Source organism: Chlamydotis macqueenii, chromosome 4, assembly GCF_036417535.1.
Source record: "Chlamydotis macqueenii isolate bChlMac1 chromosome 4, bChlMac1.mat, whole genome shotgun sequence".
NCBI classification, from domain to species: Eukaryota; Metazoa; Chordata; class Aves; order Otidiformes; family Otididae; genus Chlamydotis; species Chlamydotis macqueenii.
In genome coordinates this window covers 1,106,485-1,118,932 of record NC_141559.1, presented here as the reverse complement: position 1 = coordinate 1,118,932, position 12,448 = coordinate 1,106,485, and the positions used below count along the sequence as shown (strand labels likewise).

At 62.4% G+C, this 12,448-nt stretch overlaps 1 protein-coding gene across 1 annotated transcript in view; it reads right to left on the bottom strand.

The window, feature by feature from the left end:
- Nucleotides 1–2,093: 2,093 nt before the first annotated feature.
- SEC24D (SEC24 homolog D, COPII component) overlaps nucleotides 2,094–12,448 on the bottom strand; it is a 59,988-nt gene continuing 49,633 nt past the window's right edge. Inside the window, exons 22-23 of the mRNA XM_086747326.1 lie at nucleotides 12,304–12,393; nucleotides 2,094–3,864 (exon numbers count right to left, since the gene is read on the bottom strand). Of these exons, the coding sequence (XP_086603452.1) occupies nucleotides 3,724–3,864; nucleotides 12,304–12,393 (231 nt within the window). The 3' untranslated portion in view covers nucleotides 2,094–3,723. The remainder of the gene's footprint in view (nucleotides 3,865–12,303; nucleotides 12,394–12,448) is intronic.

The window sequence follows — 12,448 nt, the reverse complement described above, 5'->3', positions numbered from 1 at the left end:
GCCTGTAAAGGTAGGACAGCGGTGCTTGGTGTGTGCGTACCCAAGGGCTCGGGGCCACGTACTTGCGGTTGTGGAGACAGTGTCTCACTACAGTGTTTCCTATGTACCATCTCCCCAGTTACAGAGTAGAAACATCTGGTCATTTTTTTAATCACGGTCTATTATTTGGACCATCTATAAAGTGGTGTCTAGAGATGAAAAAGCTTTTAATCTTATTACCGGTTGTCAGTTAATTTCTCTGCTGTCATGCTTTAACAGGAGGAGGAGGAGAACACTCTTAATCAGTGAACTGATGAAAACTTAATATGTACCACAAGTAGATGAAGACTTAATTTGAGCATGCTTTCCTTGAAGATTAAAAAGCTTTAACAAGATTCTTCCTGTCCAATTTATTAAATGCATGATGTCACCAGTCTGATTTGGGAAGCCTGTCTAGAGTTTGTCATGTCTTCCCATTCTGGAAGAGGCTTACAGTACTTTGAATATCTCGCGGCCTACATGAACGATGTGAAGAATTTGACAATTCTACTGACAAGGTACTGGGGATGTCTTGGTGTGTAGCTTCAAGGGGATTCTAAGAAACCGGTCGGTGGTGCATCGGTGTGTGTAAATCCTCCCATCAGCGTGAGAATTCTTTCTGCTTTCTTACGCTGCTGGCTGTAAGGAGTTTGAGGGCTGGATGTGCTGGTCAGCGGGCAGTGCTCGCGGGGTTTCTGAGGTGCCGTCTTGCTAACACAGGCTCATTGCATGTGTTCATAGCTACTGAGTGCTTTGTTCAGTGGAGTGGAATTTCAGCTGCAAACTAAAGAACAATTTTGGTCTGACAATGGAAGTTAAATAGCATTAAGCCAAGGGATTAATTTTAGAATACTCAGATGTTTTAAAATCCTTGGCAGGGGATAGAAATATCCAGAATGCACTTGGGAAAATAAGTGAACACTTCAAGCCTGTTACATTGAAAACATCTGTAAAAGCCTTGTTTCTTGAAGATGGCTTTTTAAGGATACATTGAGTAATTGAAAGTGATAGATGATGAGACCCGCTGTTTCTGTATGTAGAAAAAGCAATTGCTCCTTCCAAAATCGGTAAAGTTGGTGGCAACTTTATTACTGTAGTAGAAGTTGCCCAGTGTAATGGGATGAGGATCAATTTACTTAGTTAATAACACAGAGGAAAACTTAATAATCCTTTTCATAATAAATAGGATCATTCTCATGGGTGAAAAAGCAAGCAGTAGGTAAGTTCTGTGGTGAAAGATGAAGTAATTTTTTGAGTATAATGATTTCAGCAACTAAAAAGGAAAGAGAAAATTAAAAAAAAAAAAAAGGCCTAAATGCTGTAAATTTGAGTTGACTGTTACAGTCCTGCTGTTCATGCTGGAAACAAGAACTGCACCTGTAATATGTGTGATAACTTTTTTGATTGTTGCAAGAACTGCTGTAGCAATGTGTGTCTGCATCTTGGTGCCAGTTTAACCGTTGTGATGTCTTAATGTAGGTTAAATGAACTGTCTGGGAAAGGCTGGAGCTCTGACGAATTAGGTGTGCAAGGATAAATAGCTTTGTATTGCTACAGCTTTGTTCTGAATCAGAAATGCTGGCTCGCTGTAGGCTTTGCTGGCGCACATGCTGCTCCGGAGTTCCAGGTGTAGAACAGCAGTTGGAGATGGATGTGGTTGCTGTGCAGATGTGGTCTGGCCATCAGCAAACTCCACTGTGTAAGACAAGGAACTGGGTGCTGAGCGAGCGTGGCTGTGGCAGGTGCTGTCCCGGGAAGCAGCTCACCAGCTTTCTACCTCGGAGGGGAAACTCCTTCATTGCTGCTGATGCGAACTTTTGTCCAGCGGCTGAGCACAAATGCTTCCCTGATGCCAGTGAGATGCAAGCTCTACATGGTCCCATTGCCTGACTCCTGGTAAGTGGCTGTTCTAAAACAGTCACTGTTGTCGTGCTGTGCTTACGGAGAAAGGTGGGGAGCAGGTGCCTGAACCCTGCTGTAGAGACGTGGGGTACCAGTGTTAAGTGCTACTTGTTAAGAGGTGTTGGACAGCTTTTGGCAGAGGCTGATAGGATAAAAAACTTAACAGGACTTAGTATAGGAAAGAATAAACACACACGCTGCATATATTTAGTAATTGCTTATTTCTTTACACATAAAGTTGCTGGTGTCATTTTACAAAGTACACTGATTTGGAATGGCACCGAGAACTTTTTTTTACAGGGTAATGTCTTCAGCTAAAGAGTGCTTTTCTTGGTGGCTGAATTGAGTCCAAGGATCCTTTTCTAGTATAGCACTTACTTTAAGAGCGCTCAGTTAATGCACAAGGATACAAGTGTTTTGATAAGCTGTCAAACAAAAAAATATGCATTTTGACTGCTTATCTTGGATACTGAAATTATTAAAACTAAGTAGAAACACTAACAAACATGTTTAAAGGCACTTTTTTTTTTTCCCATGAGGCCCAACTCTTGTCCTTACTGTGGAGGGTGTTTTTGTTTTCCTTGAAACACTGATTTTTTTTTTAACAATAGCTTTTAAAGTTTGGAAAAGTTCATACCTCATGTACAGAGGTGTTTGGTCCTAAAGATACAGATGATAGCCTGAAGTATCAGAGGTAAACGGCTCTTCCAAAGATTCTGGCTTTCTAAATTCTACCTTAAATACTGGTATTAGCAGAGGCTTATTTTCCCAAGCAGTGACTGCTGAATAAATCAGTTGTGTGAGAGGAGGTCACTGCAACAGAACTGGTATCAAACAAGAGGCTTTTTCTATAGCACCATAAGTAACCTTTGGTTCACGTGCCAATTGTCTTACAGTTGCCATGCCACTGAAATTTTGAGAGACAGATGTTTATCTAAGTTGTACTGGGAATATTCCAGTTAGCAAATGTACTATATAAAACCTAAAACATTTTCAGTTTTGGAAGTGCAGTTAAATAGTATGCTCAGTTAATTGCTGCCCTTGAGACTAGGACTGTAATAGTGTGGCATTAGCTGCCAAACTTGAAAGGATTGTTTGATCACTGTTCTTCCTGCTGTTAAACTTAGTCAAGTCCGGTTCTAAACTGAGGCATTTTAGTGAATAGACAACCCCGGGTGTGGAAGGTTACCCAGAGGGCTCTTGCAAGCAATACAGAGTAATGCTTGTCCCTTCCAGAGAGAGAGCGAATTTTTTTTTTTTTTAAATATTTTCACAGATTACCTTTGCATGAAGGTCTTCGAAGTATTCAAATTGACCTGCACAATTATTCCAAATCTGATTCGGGTGTATGCCTTGCCTTAGCTTAAAAAAAAAAAAAAAGTGTTACCTTCTTTTTCCTTTTTTTTTTTTCCCTGTAGGTCTTCAGCATCTTTCCTGGCTCTTGTACAATTTATGACTAGCAAAAAAAAAATAATTGAAGAGTTTCCTAAATTACACTTTAATAAATGCATACCATATGCTCTTGAGCATTGACAGGTTGAAATCTGGCACTTCACTTGGAGAAAAAAGTCAGGACGCCCAGAAGAGGAATACCTGAGTGCAGAACTTCTTATTCTATAGTTAATAAGAAAGCAAAATACTCTGTGATAGGCTGTGTGAAATGGAACTGTACAGAAGGAGCAGAGACAACGCTCAGCAAAGCGCAGCAGAATGCCCAGGTATGGTGCAGCCCAGGGCCAGGCATGTGTGACTTTTCCTCTTGCAAAATCAAAAAAAGAACTGAGAAATTATACTTGAGGTTCCTTAACTGAGCAGTTGGCAGATTTCCTTGTGAACGTAGTACAAGAAATCTATGTAAGAAGCTCCTCCATAAATGCTCTTGTCCTCTACCAGGGCCTGGCGGAAAACCATCTCCGGCGGCTCGCGCTGTTTGACTATCCTCAGCTGAAAACAGGGAGAGACAGATGGGGTCAGGATGCAGTAACAACAAAAGGCAAGTTGACAGCCCCCGCTTCCTCCTCCCGTCCCCCTTCCTTTCCTGCCTTCCTCCTCCTCCCCTAGTGGTGGGGGCCGCAGGCCCCCCCGCTTCCTCCTCCCGTCCCCCTTCCTTCCCTGCCTTCCTCCTCCTCCCCTAGTGGCGGGGGCCGCAGGCCCCCCCGCTTCCTCCTCCCGTCCCCCTTCCTTTCCTGCCTTCCTCCTCCTCCCCCTCCCCTAGTGGCGGGGGCCGCAGGCCCCCCCGCTTCCTCCTCCCGTCCCCCTTCCTTTCCTGCCTTCCTCCTCCTCCCCCTCCCCTAGTGGCGGGGGCCGCAGGCCCCCCCGCTTCCTCCTCCCGTCCCCCTTCCTTTCCTGCCTTCCTCCTCCTCCCCCTCCCCTAGTGGCGGGGGCCGCAGGCCCCCCCCGCTTCCTCCTCCCGTCCCCCTTCCTTTCCTGCCTGCCTCCTCCTCCCCCTCCCCAGCGGGGGCCGCAGGCCCCCCCGCTTCCTTCCTTCCTCCCGTCCCCCTTCCTTCCCTGCCTTCCTCTTCCTCCCCCTCCCCCTCCCCCTCCCCAGCGGGGGCCGCAGGCCCCCCCGCTTGCTTCCTTCCTCCCGTCCCCCTTCCTTCCCTGCCTTCCTCTTCCTCCCCCTCCCCCTCCCCCTCCCCAGCGGGGGCCGCAGGCCCCCCCGCTTGCTTCCTTCCTCCCGTCCCCCTTCCTTCCCTGCCTTCCTCTTCCTCCCCCTCCCCCTCCCCAGCGGGGGCCGCAGGCCCCCCCGCTTCCTTCCTTCCTCCCGTCCCCCGTCCTTTCCTGCCTTCCTCCTCCTCCCCCTCCCCCTCCCCCTCCCCAGCGGGGGCCGCAGGCCCCCCCCGCTTGCTTCCTTCCTCCCGTCCCCCTTCCTTCCCTGCCTTCCTCTTCCTCCCCCTCCCCCTCCCCCTCCCCAGCGGGGGCCGCAGGCCCCCCCGCTTGCTTCCTTCCTCCCGTCCCCCTTCCTTCCCTGCCTTCCTCTTCCTCCCCCTCCCCCTCCCCAGCGGGGGCCGCAGGCCCCCCCGCTTGCTTCCTTCCTCCCGTCCCCCTTCCTTCCCTGCCTTCCTCTTCCTCCCCCTCCCCCTCCCCAGCGGGGGCCGCAGGCCCCCCCGCTTGCTTCCTTCCTCCCGTCCCCCTTCCTTCCCTGCCTTCCTCTTCCTCCCCCTCCCCCTCCCCCTCCCCAGCGGGGGCCGCAGGCCCCCCCCGCTTGCTTCCTTCCTCCCGTCCCCCTTCCTTCCCTGCCTTCCTCTTCCTCCCCCTCCCCCTCCCCCTCCCCAGCGGGGTCCGCAGGCCCCCCCGCTTGCTTCCTTCCTCCCGTCCCCCTTCCTTTCCTGCCTTCCTCCTCCTCCCCCTCCCCCTCCCCCTCCCCAGCGGGGGCCGCAGGCCCCCCCCGCTTGCTTCCTTCCTCCCGTCCCCCTTCCTTCCCTGCCTTCCTCTTCCTCCCCCTCCCCCTCCCCAGCGGGGGCCGCAGGCCCCCCCGCTTGCTTCCTTCCTCCCGTCCCCCTTCCTTCCCTGCCTTCCTTCCCCTCCCCCTCCCCCTCCCCAGCGGGGGCCGCAGGCCCCCCCGCTTGCTTCCTTCCTCCCGTCCCCCTTCCTTCCCTGCCTTCCTCTTCCTCCCCCTCCCCCTCCCCAGCGGGGGCCGCAGGCCCCCCCGCTTGCTTCCTTCCTCCCGTCCCCCTTCCTTCCCTGCCTTCCTCTTCCTCCCCCTCCCCCTCCCCAGCGGGGGCCGCAGGCCCCCCCGCTTGCTTCCTTCCTCCCGTCCCCCTTCCTTCCCTGCCTTCCTCTTCCTCCCCCTCCCCAGCGGGGGCCGCAGGCCCCCCCGCTTGCTTCCTTCCTCCCGTCCCCCTTCCTTCCCTGCCTTCCTCTTCCTCCCCCTCCCCCTCCCCCTCCCCAGCGGGGGCCGCAGGCCCCCCCCCGCTTGCTTCCTTCCTCCCGTCCCCCTTCCTTCCCTGCCTTCCTCTTCCTCCCCCTCCCCCTCCCCCTCCCCAGCGGGGGCCGCAGGCCCCCCCCCGCTTGCTTCCTTCCTCCCGTCCCCCTTCCTTCCCTGCCTTCCTCTTCCTCCCCCTCCCCCTCCCCCTCCCCAGCGGGGGCCGCAGGCCCCCCCCCGCTTGCTTCCTTCCTCCCGTCCCCCTTCCTTCCCTGCCTTCCTCTTCCTCCCCCTCCCCCTCCCCCTCCCCAGCGGGGGCCGCAGGCCCCCCCCGCTTGCTTCCTTCCTCCCGTCCCCCTTCCTTCCCTGCCTTCCTCTTCCTCCCCCTCCCCCTCCCCCTCCCCAGCGGGGGCCGCAGGCCCCCCCCGCTTGCTTCCTTCCTCCCGTCCCCCTTCCTTCCCTGCCTTCCTCCCCCTCCCCCTCCCCCTCCCCCTCCCCAGCGGGGGCCGCAGGCCCCCCCGCTTGCTTCCTTCCTCCCGTCCCCCTTCCTTCCCTGCCTTCCTCTTCCTCCCCCTCCCCCTCCCCCTCCCCAGCGGGGGCCGCAGGCCCCCCCGCTTGCTTCCTTCCTCCCGTCCCCCTTCCTTCCCTGCCTTCCTCTTCCTCCCCCTCCCCCTCCCCCTCCCCAGCGGGGGCCGCAGGCCCCCCCCCGCTTGCTTCCTTCCTCCCGTCCCCCTTCCTTCCCTGCCTTCCTCTTCCTCCCCCTCCCCCTCCCCCTCCCCAGCGGGGGCCGCAGGCCCCCCCCCGCTTGCTTCCTTCCTCCCGTCCCCCTTCCTTCCCTGCCTTCCTCTTCCTCCCCCTCCCCCTCCCCAGCGGGGGCCGCAGGCCCCCCCGCTTCCTTCCTTCCTCCCGTCCCCCTTCCTTCCCTGCCTTCCTCTTCCTCCCCCTCCCCCTCCCCAGCGGGGGCCGCAGGCCCCCCCGCTTGCTTCCTTCCTCCCGTCCCCCTTCCTTCCCTGCCTTCCTCTTCCTCCCCCTCCCCCTCCCCCTCCCCAGCGGGGGCCGCAGGCCCCCCCGCTTGCTTCCTTCCTCCCGTCCCCCTTCCTTCCCTGCCTTCCTCTTCCTCCCCCTCCCCAGCGGGGGCCGCAGGCCCCCCCGCTTGCTTCCTTCCTCCCGTCCCCCTTCCTTCCCTGCCTTCCTCTTCCTCCCCCTCCCCCTCCCCCTCCCCAGCGGGGGCCGCAGGCCCCCCCGCTTGCTTCCTTCCTCCCGTCCCCCTTCCTTCCCTGCCTTCCTCTTCCTCCCCCTCCCGCTCCCCCTCCCCAGCGGGGGCCGCAGGCCCCCCCCCGCTTGCTTCCTTCCTCCCGTCCCCCTTCCTTCCCTGCCTTCCTCTTCCTCCCCCTCCCCCTCCCCCTCCCCAGCGGGGGCCGCAGGCCCCCCCCCGCTTGCTTCCTTCCTCCCGTCCCCCTTCCTTCCCTGCCTTCCTCTTCCTCCCCCTCCCCCTCCCCCTCCCCAGCGGGGGCCGCAGGCCCCCCCCCGCTTGCTTCCTTCCTCCCGTCCCCCTTCCTTCCCTGCCTTCCTCTTCCTCCCCCTCCCCCTCCCCCTCCCCAGCGGGGGCCGCAGGCCCCCCCCCGCTTGCTTCCTTCCTCCCGTCCCCCTTCCTTCCCTGCCTTCCTCTTCCTCCCCCTCCCCCTCCCCAGCGGGGGCCGCAGGCCCCCCCCGCTTGCTTCCTTCCTCCCGTCCCCCTTCCTTCCCTGCCTTCCTCCCCCTCCCCCTCCCCAGCGGGGGCCGCAGGCCCCCCCCGCTTGCTTCCTTCCTCCCGTCCCCCTTCCTTCCCTGCCTTCCTCCCCCTCCCCCTCCCCCTCCCCAGCGGGGGCCGCAGGCCCCCCCGCTTGCTTCCTTCCTCCCGTCCCCCTTCCTTCCCTGCCTTCCTCTTCCTCCCCCTCCCCCTCCCCCTCCCCAGCGGGGGCCGCAGGCCCCCCCCCGCTTGCTTCCTTCCTCCCGTCCCCCTTCCTTCCCTGCCTTCCTCTTCCTCCCCCTCCCCCTCCCCCTCCCCAGCGGGGGCCGCAGGCCCCCCCCCGCTTGCTTCCTTCCTCCCGTCCCCCTTCCTTCCCTGCCTTCCTCTTCCTCCCCCTCCCCCTCCCCAGCGGGGGCCGCAGGCCCCCCCCGCTTGCTTCCTTCCTCCCGTCCCCCTTCCTTCCCTGCCTTCCTCTTCCTCCCCCTCCCCCTCCCCCTCCCCAGCGGGGGCCGCAGGCCCCCCCGCTTGCTTCCTTCCTCCCGTCCCCCTTCCTTCCCTGCCTTCCTCTTCCTCCCCCTCCCCCTCCCCAGCGGGGGCCGCAGGCCCCCCCGCTTGCTTCCTTCCTCCCGTCCCCCTTCCTTCCCTGCCTTCCTCTTCCTCCCCCTCCCCCTCCCCAGCGGGGGCCGCAGGCCCCCCCCGCTTGCTTCCTTCCTCCCGTCCCCCTTCCTTCCCTGCCTTCCTCTTCCTCCCCCTCCCCCTCCCCCTCCCCAGCGGGGGCCGCAGGCCCCCCCCGCTTGCTTCCTTCCTCCCGTCCCCCTTCCTTCCCTGCCTTCCTCTTCCTCCCCCTCCCCCTCCCCCTCCCCAGCGGGGGCCGCAGGCCCCCCCGCTTGCTTCCTTCCTCCCGTCCCCCTTCCTTCCCTGCCTTCCTCTTCCTCCCCCTCCCCCTCCCCAGCGGGGGCCGCAGGCCCCCCCGCTTGCTTCCTTCCTCCCGTCCCCCTTCCTTCCCTGCCTTCCTCTTCCTCCCCCTCCCCCTCCCCAGCGGGGGCCGCAGGCCCCCCCGCTTGCTTCCTTCCTCCCGTCCCCCTTCCTTCCCTGCCTTCCTCTTCCTCCCCCTCCCCCTCCCCAGCGGGGGCCGCAGGCCCCCCCGCTTGCTTCCTTCCTCCCGTCCCCCTTCCTTCCCTGCCTTCCTCTTCCTCCCCCTCCCCCTCCCCCTCCCCAGCGGGGGCCGCAGGCCCCCCCGCTTGCTTCCTTCCTCCCGTCCCCCTTCCTTCCCTGCCTTCCTCTTCCTCCCCCTCCCCCTCCCCCTCCCCAGCGGGGGCCGCAGGCCCCCCCCCGCTTGCTTCCTTCCTCCTGTCCCCCTTCCTTCCCTGCCTTCCTCTTCCTCCCCCTCCCCATCCCCCTCCCCAGCGGGGGCCGCAGGCCCCCCCCCGCTTGCTTCCTTCCTCCCGTCCCCCTTCCTTCCCTGCCTTCCTCTTCCTCCCCCTCCCCCTCCCCAGCGGGGGCCGCAGGCCCCCCCCCGCTTGCTTCCTTCCTCCCGTCCCCCTTCCTTCCCTGCCTTCCTCTTCCTCCCCCTCCCCCTCCCCCTCCCCAGCGGGGGCCGCAGGCCCCCCCCCGCTTGCTTCCTTCCTCCCGTCCCCCTTCCTTCCCTGCCTTCCTCTTCCTCCCCCTCCCCCTCCCCAGCGGGGGCCGCAGGCCCCCCCCGCTTGCTTCCTTCCTCCCGTCCCCCTTCCTTCCCTGCCTTCCTCCCCCTCCCCCTCCCCCTCCCCAGCGGGGGCCGCAGGCCCCCCCGCTTGCTTCCTTCCTCCCGTCCCCCTTCCTTCCCTGCCTTCCTCTTCCTCCCCCTCCCCCTCCCCCTCCCCAGCGGGGGCCGCAGGCCCCCCCGCTTGCTTCCTTCCTCCCGTCCCCCTTCCTTCCCTGCCTTCCTCTTCCTCCCCCTCCCCCTCCCCAGCGGGGGCCGCAGGCCCCCCCGCTTGCTTCCTTCCTCCCGTCCCCCTTCCTTCCCTGCCTTCCTCTTCCTCCCCCTCCCCCTCCCCAGCGGGGGCCGCAGGCCCCCCCGCTTGCTTCCTTCCTCCCGTCCCCCTTCCTTCCCTGCCTTCCTCTTCCTCCCCCTCCCCCTCCCCCTCCCCAGCGGGGGCCGCAGGCCCCCCCGCTTGCTTCCTTCCTCCCGTCCCCCTTCCTTCCCTGCCTTCCTCTTCCTCCCCCTCCCCAGCGGGGGCCGCAGGCCCCCCCGCTTGCTTCCTTCCTCCCGTCCCCCTTCCTTCCCTGCCTTCCTCTTCCTCCCCCTCCCCCTCCCCCTCCCCAGCGGGGGCCGCAGGCCCCCCCGCTTGCTTCCTTCCTCCCGTCCCCCTTCCTTCCCTGCCTTCCTCTTCCTCCCCCTCCCCCTCCCCCTCCCCAGCGGGGGCCGCAGGCCCCCCCCCGCTTGCTTCCTTCCTCCTGTCCCCCTTCCTTCCCTGCCTTCCTCTTCCTCCCCCTCCCCATCCCCCTCCCCAGCGGGGGCCGCAGGCCCCCCCCCGCTTGCTTCCTTCCTCCCGTCCCCCTTCCTTCCCTGCCTTCCTCTTCCTCCCCCTCCCCCTCCCCCTCCCCAGCGGGGGCCGCAGGCCCCCCCCCGCTTGCTTCCTTCCTCCCGTCCCCCTTCCTTCCCTGCCTTCCTCTTCCTCCCCCTCCCCCTCCCCCTCCCCAGCGGGGGCCGCAGGCCCCCCCCCGCTTGCTTCCTTCCTCCCGTCCCCCTTCCTTCCCTGCCTTCCTCTTCCTCCCCCTCCCCCTCCCCAGCGGGGGCCGCAGGCCCCCCCCGCTTGCTTCCTTCCTCCCGTCCCCCTTCCTTCCCTGCCTTCCTCCCCCTCCCCCTCCCCCTCCCCAGCGGGGGCCGCAGGCCCCCCCCGCTTGCTTCCTTCCTCCCGTCCCCCTTCCTTCCCTGCCTTCCTCCCCCTCCCCCTCCCCCTCCCCAGCGGGGGCCGCAGGCCCCCCCGCTTGCTTCCTTCCTCCCGTCCCCCTTCCTTCCCTGCCTTCCTCTTCCTCCCCCTCCCCCTCCCCCTCCCCAGCGGGGGCCGCAGGCCCCCCCCGCTTGCTTCCTTCCTCCCGTCCCCCTTCCTTCCCTGCCTTCCTCTTCCTCCCCCTCCCCCTCCCCCTCCCCAGCGGGGGCCGCAGGCCCCCCCCGCTTGCTTCCTTCCTCCCGTCCCTCTTCCTTCCCTGCCTTCCTCCCCCTCCCCCTCCCCCTCCCCCTCCCCAGCGGGGGCCGCAGGCCCCCCCGCTTGCTTCCTTCCTCCCGTCCCCCTTCCTTCCCTGCCTTCCTCCCCCTCCCCCTCCCCCTCCCCCTCCCCAGCGGGGGCCGCAGGCCCCGCCGCTTGCTTCCTTCCTCCCGTCCCCCTTCCTTCCCTGCCTTCCTCCCCCTCCCCCTCCCCCTCCCCAGCGGGGGCCGCAGGCCCCCCCGCTTCCTCCTCCCGTCCCCCTTCCTTCCCTGCCTTCCTCCTCCTCCCCTAGTGGTGGGGGCCGCAGGCCCCCCCGCTTCCTCCTCCCGTCCCCCTTCCTTCCCTGCCTTCCTCCTCCTCCGCTAGTGGTGGGGGCCGCAGGCCCCCCCGCTTCCTCCTCCCGTCCCCCTTCCTTCCCTGCCTTCCTCCTCCTCCCCCTCCCCAGCGGGGGCCGCAGGCCCCCCCGCTTCCTCCTCCCGTCCCCCTTCCTTCCCTGCCTTCCTCCTCCTCCCCTAGTGGTGGGGGCCGCATGCCCCCCCACTTCCTTCCTCCCGGCCCCCTTCCTTTCCTGCCTTCCTCCTCCTCCCCTAGTGGTGGGGGCCGCAGGCCTCCCCGCTTCCTTCCTCCCGTCCCCCTTCCTTTCCTGCCTTCCTCCTCCTCCCCTAGTGGTGGGGGCCGCATGCCCCCCCGCTTCCTTCCTCCCGTCCCCCTTCCTTTCCTGCCTTCCTCCTCCTCCCCTAGTGGTGGGGGCCGCATGCCCCCCCGCTTCCTTCCTCCCGTCCCCCTTCCTTTCCTGCCTTCCTCCTCCTCCCCTAGTGGTGGGGGCCGCATGCCCCCCCGCTTCCTTCCTCCCGTCCCCCTTCCTTTCCTGCCTTCCTCCTCCTCCCCTAGTGGTGGGGGCCGCAGGCCCCCCCGCTTCCTTCCTCCCGTCCCCCTTCCTTCCCTGCCTTCCTCCTCCTCCGCTAGTGGTGGGGGCCGCAGGCCCCCCCGCTTCCTCCTCCCGTCCCCCTTCCTTCCCTACCTTCCTCCTCCTCCGCTAGTGGTGGGGGCCGCAGGCCCCCCCGCTTCCTCCTCCCGTCCCCCTTCCTTCCCTGCCTCCCTCCCCCTCCCCCCCACCAGCGGGGGCCGCAGGCCCCCCCACTTCCTCCTCCCGTCCCCCTTCCTTCCCTGCCTCCCTCCCCCTCCCCCCCACCAGCGGGGGCCGCAGGCCCCCCCCTCTCTCCTCCCGTCCCCCTTCCTTCCCTGCCTCCCTCCCCCTCCCCCCCACCAGCGGGGGCCACCATTCCTGTATCTTGTTAAGGAGGGACGGATTCTAAAACTCTGGCATCACCGCCGTTCATTAGCTGTTTTTATGACTATTTAGGGGGACCAACTGCTGTAAGTTAGAGTGATGTATTATATTTCACTATTTCTAACAATCTGTTTTGATTTAGCATTCAGCACAGTCCAATGCTTGTTCCTACAGACCATCATGGAACTCACCAACATACAGGAACTGTCTTTCTACTTAACAGTAGCCTACAATGGTTTTTAAGTTCTATTTAGGCCAGCTGTTTTCTTGTAAACAGGTTTGTGCAATTAGTTGAAATGGAGAGAAATCTCACCTTCATAGTGTAGGGCCTTTGGCTCTGGGTATGCTCCATTATTGACTTGAGTTTCTTAGAAAATGGGTTGTCCAGCTCTGGCAGGGATGTCTGTTGGCATGACAGCATGGCAAGTTGTTATATTCCAGTCTCATCTGTTATCAGC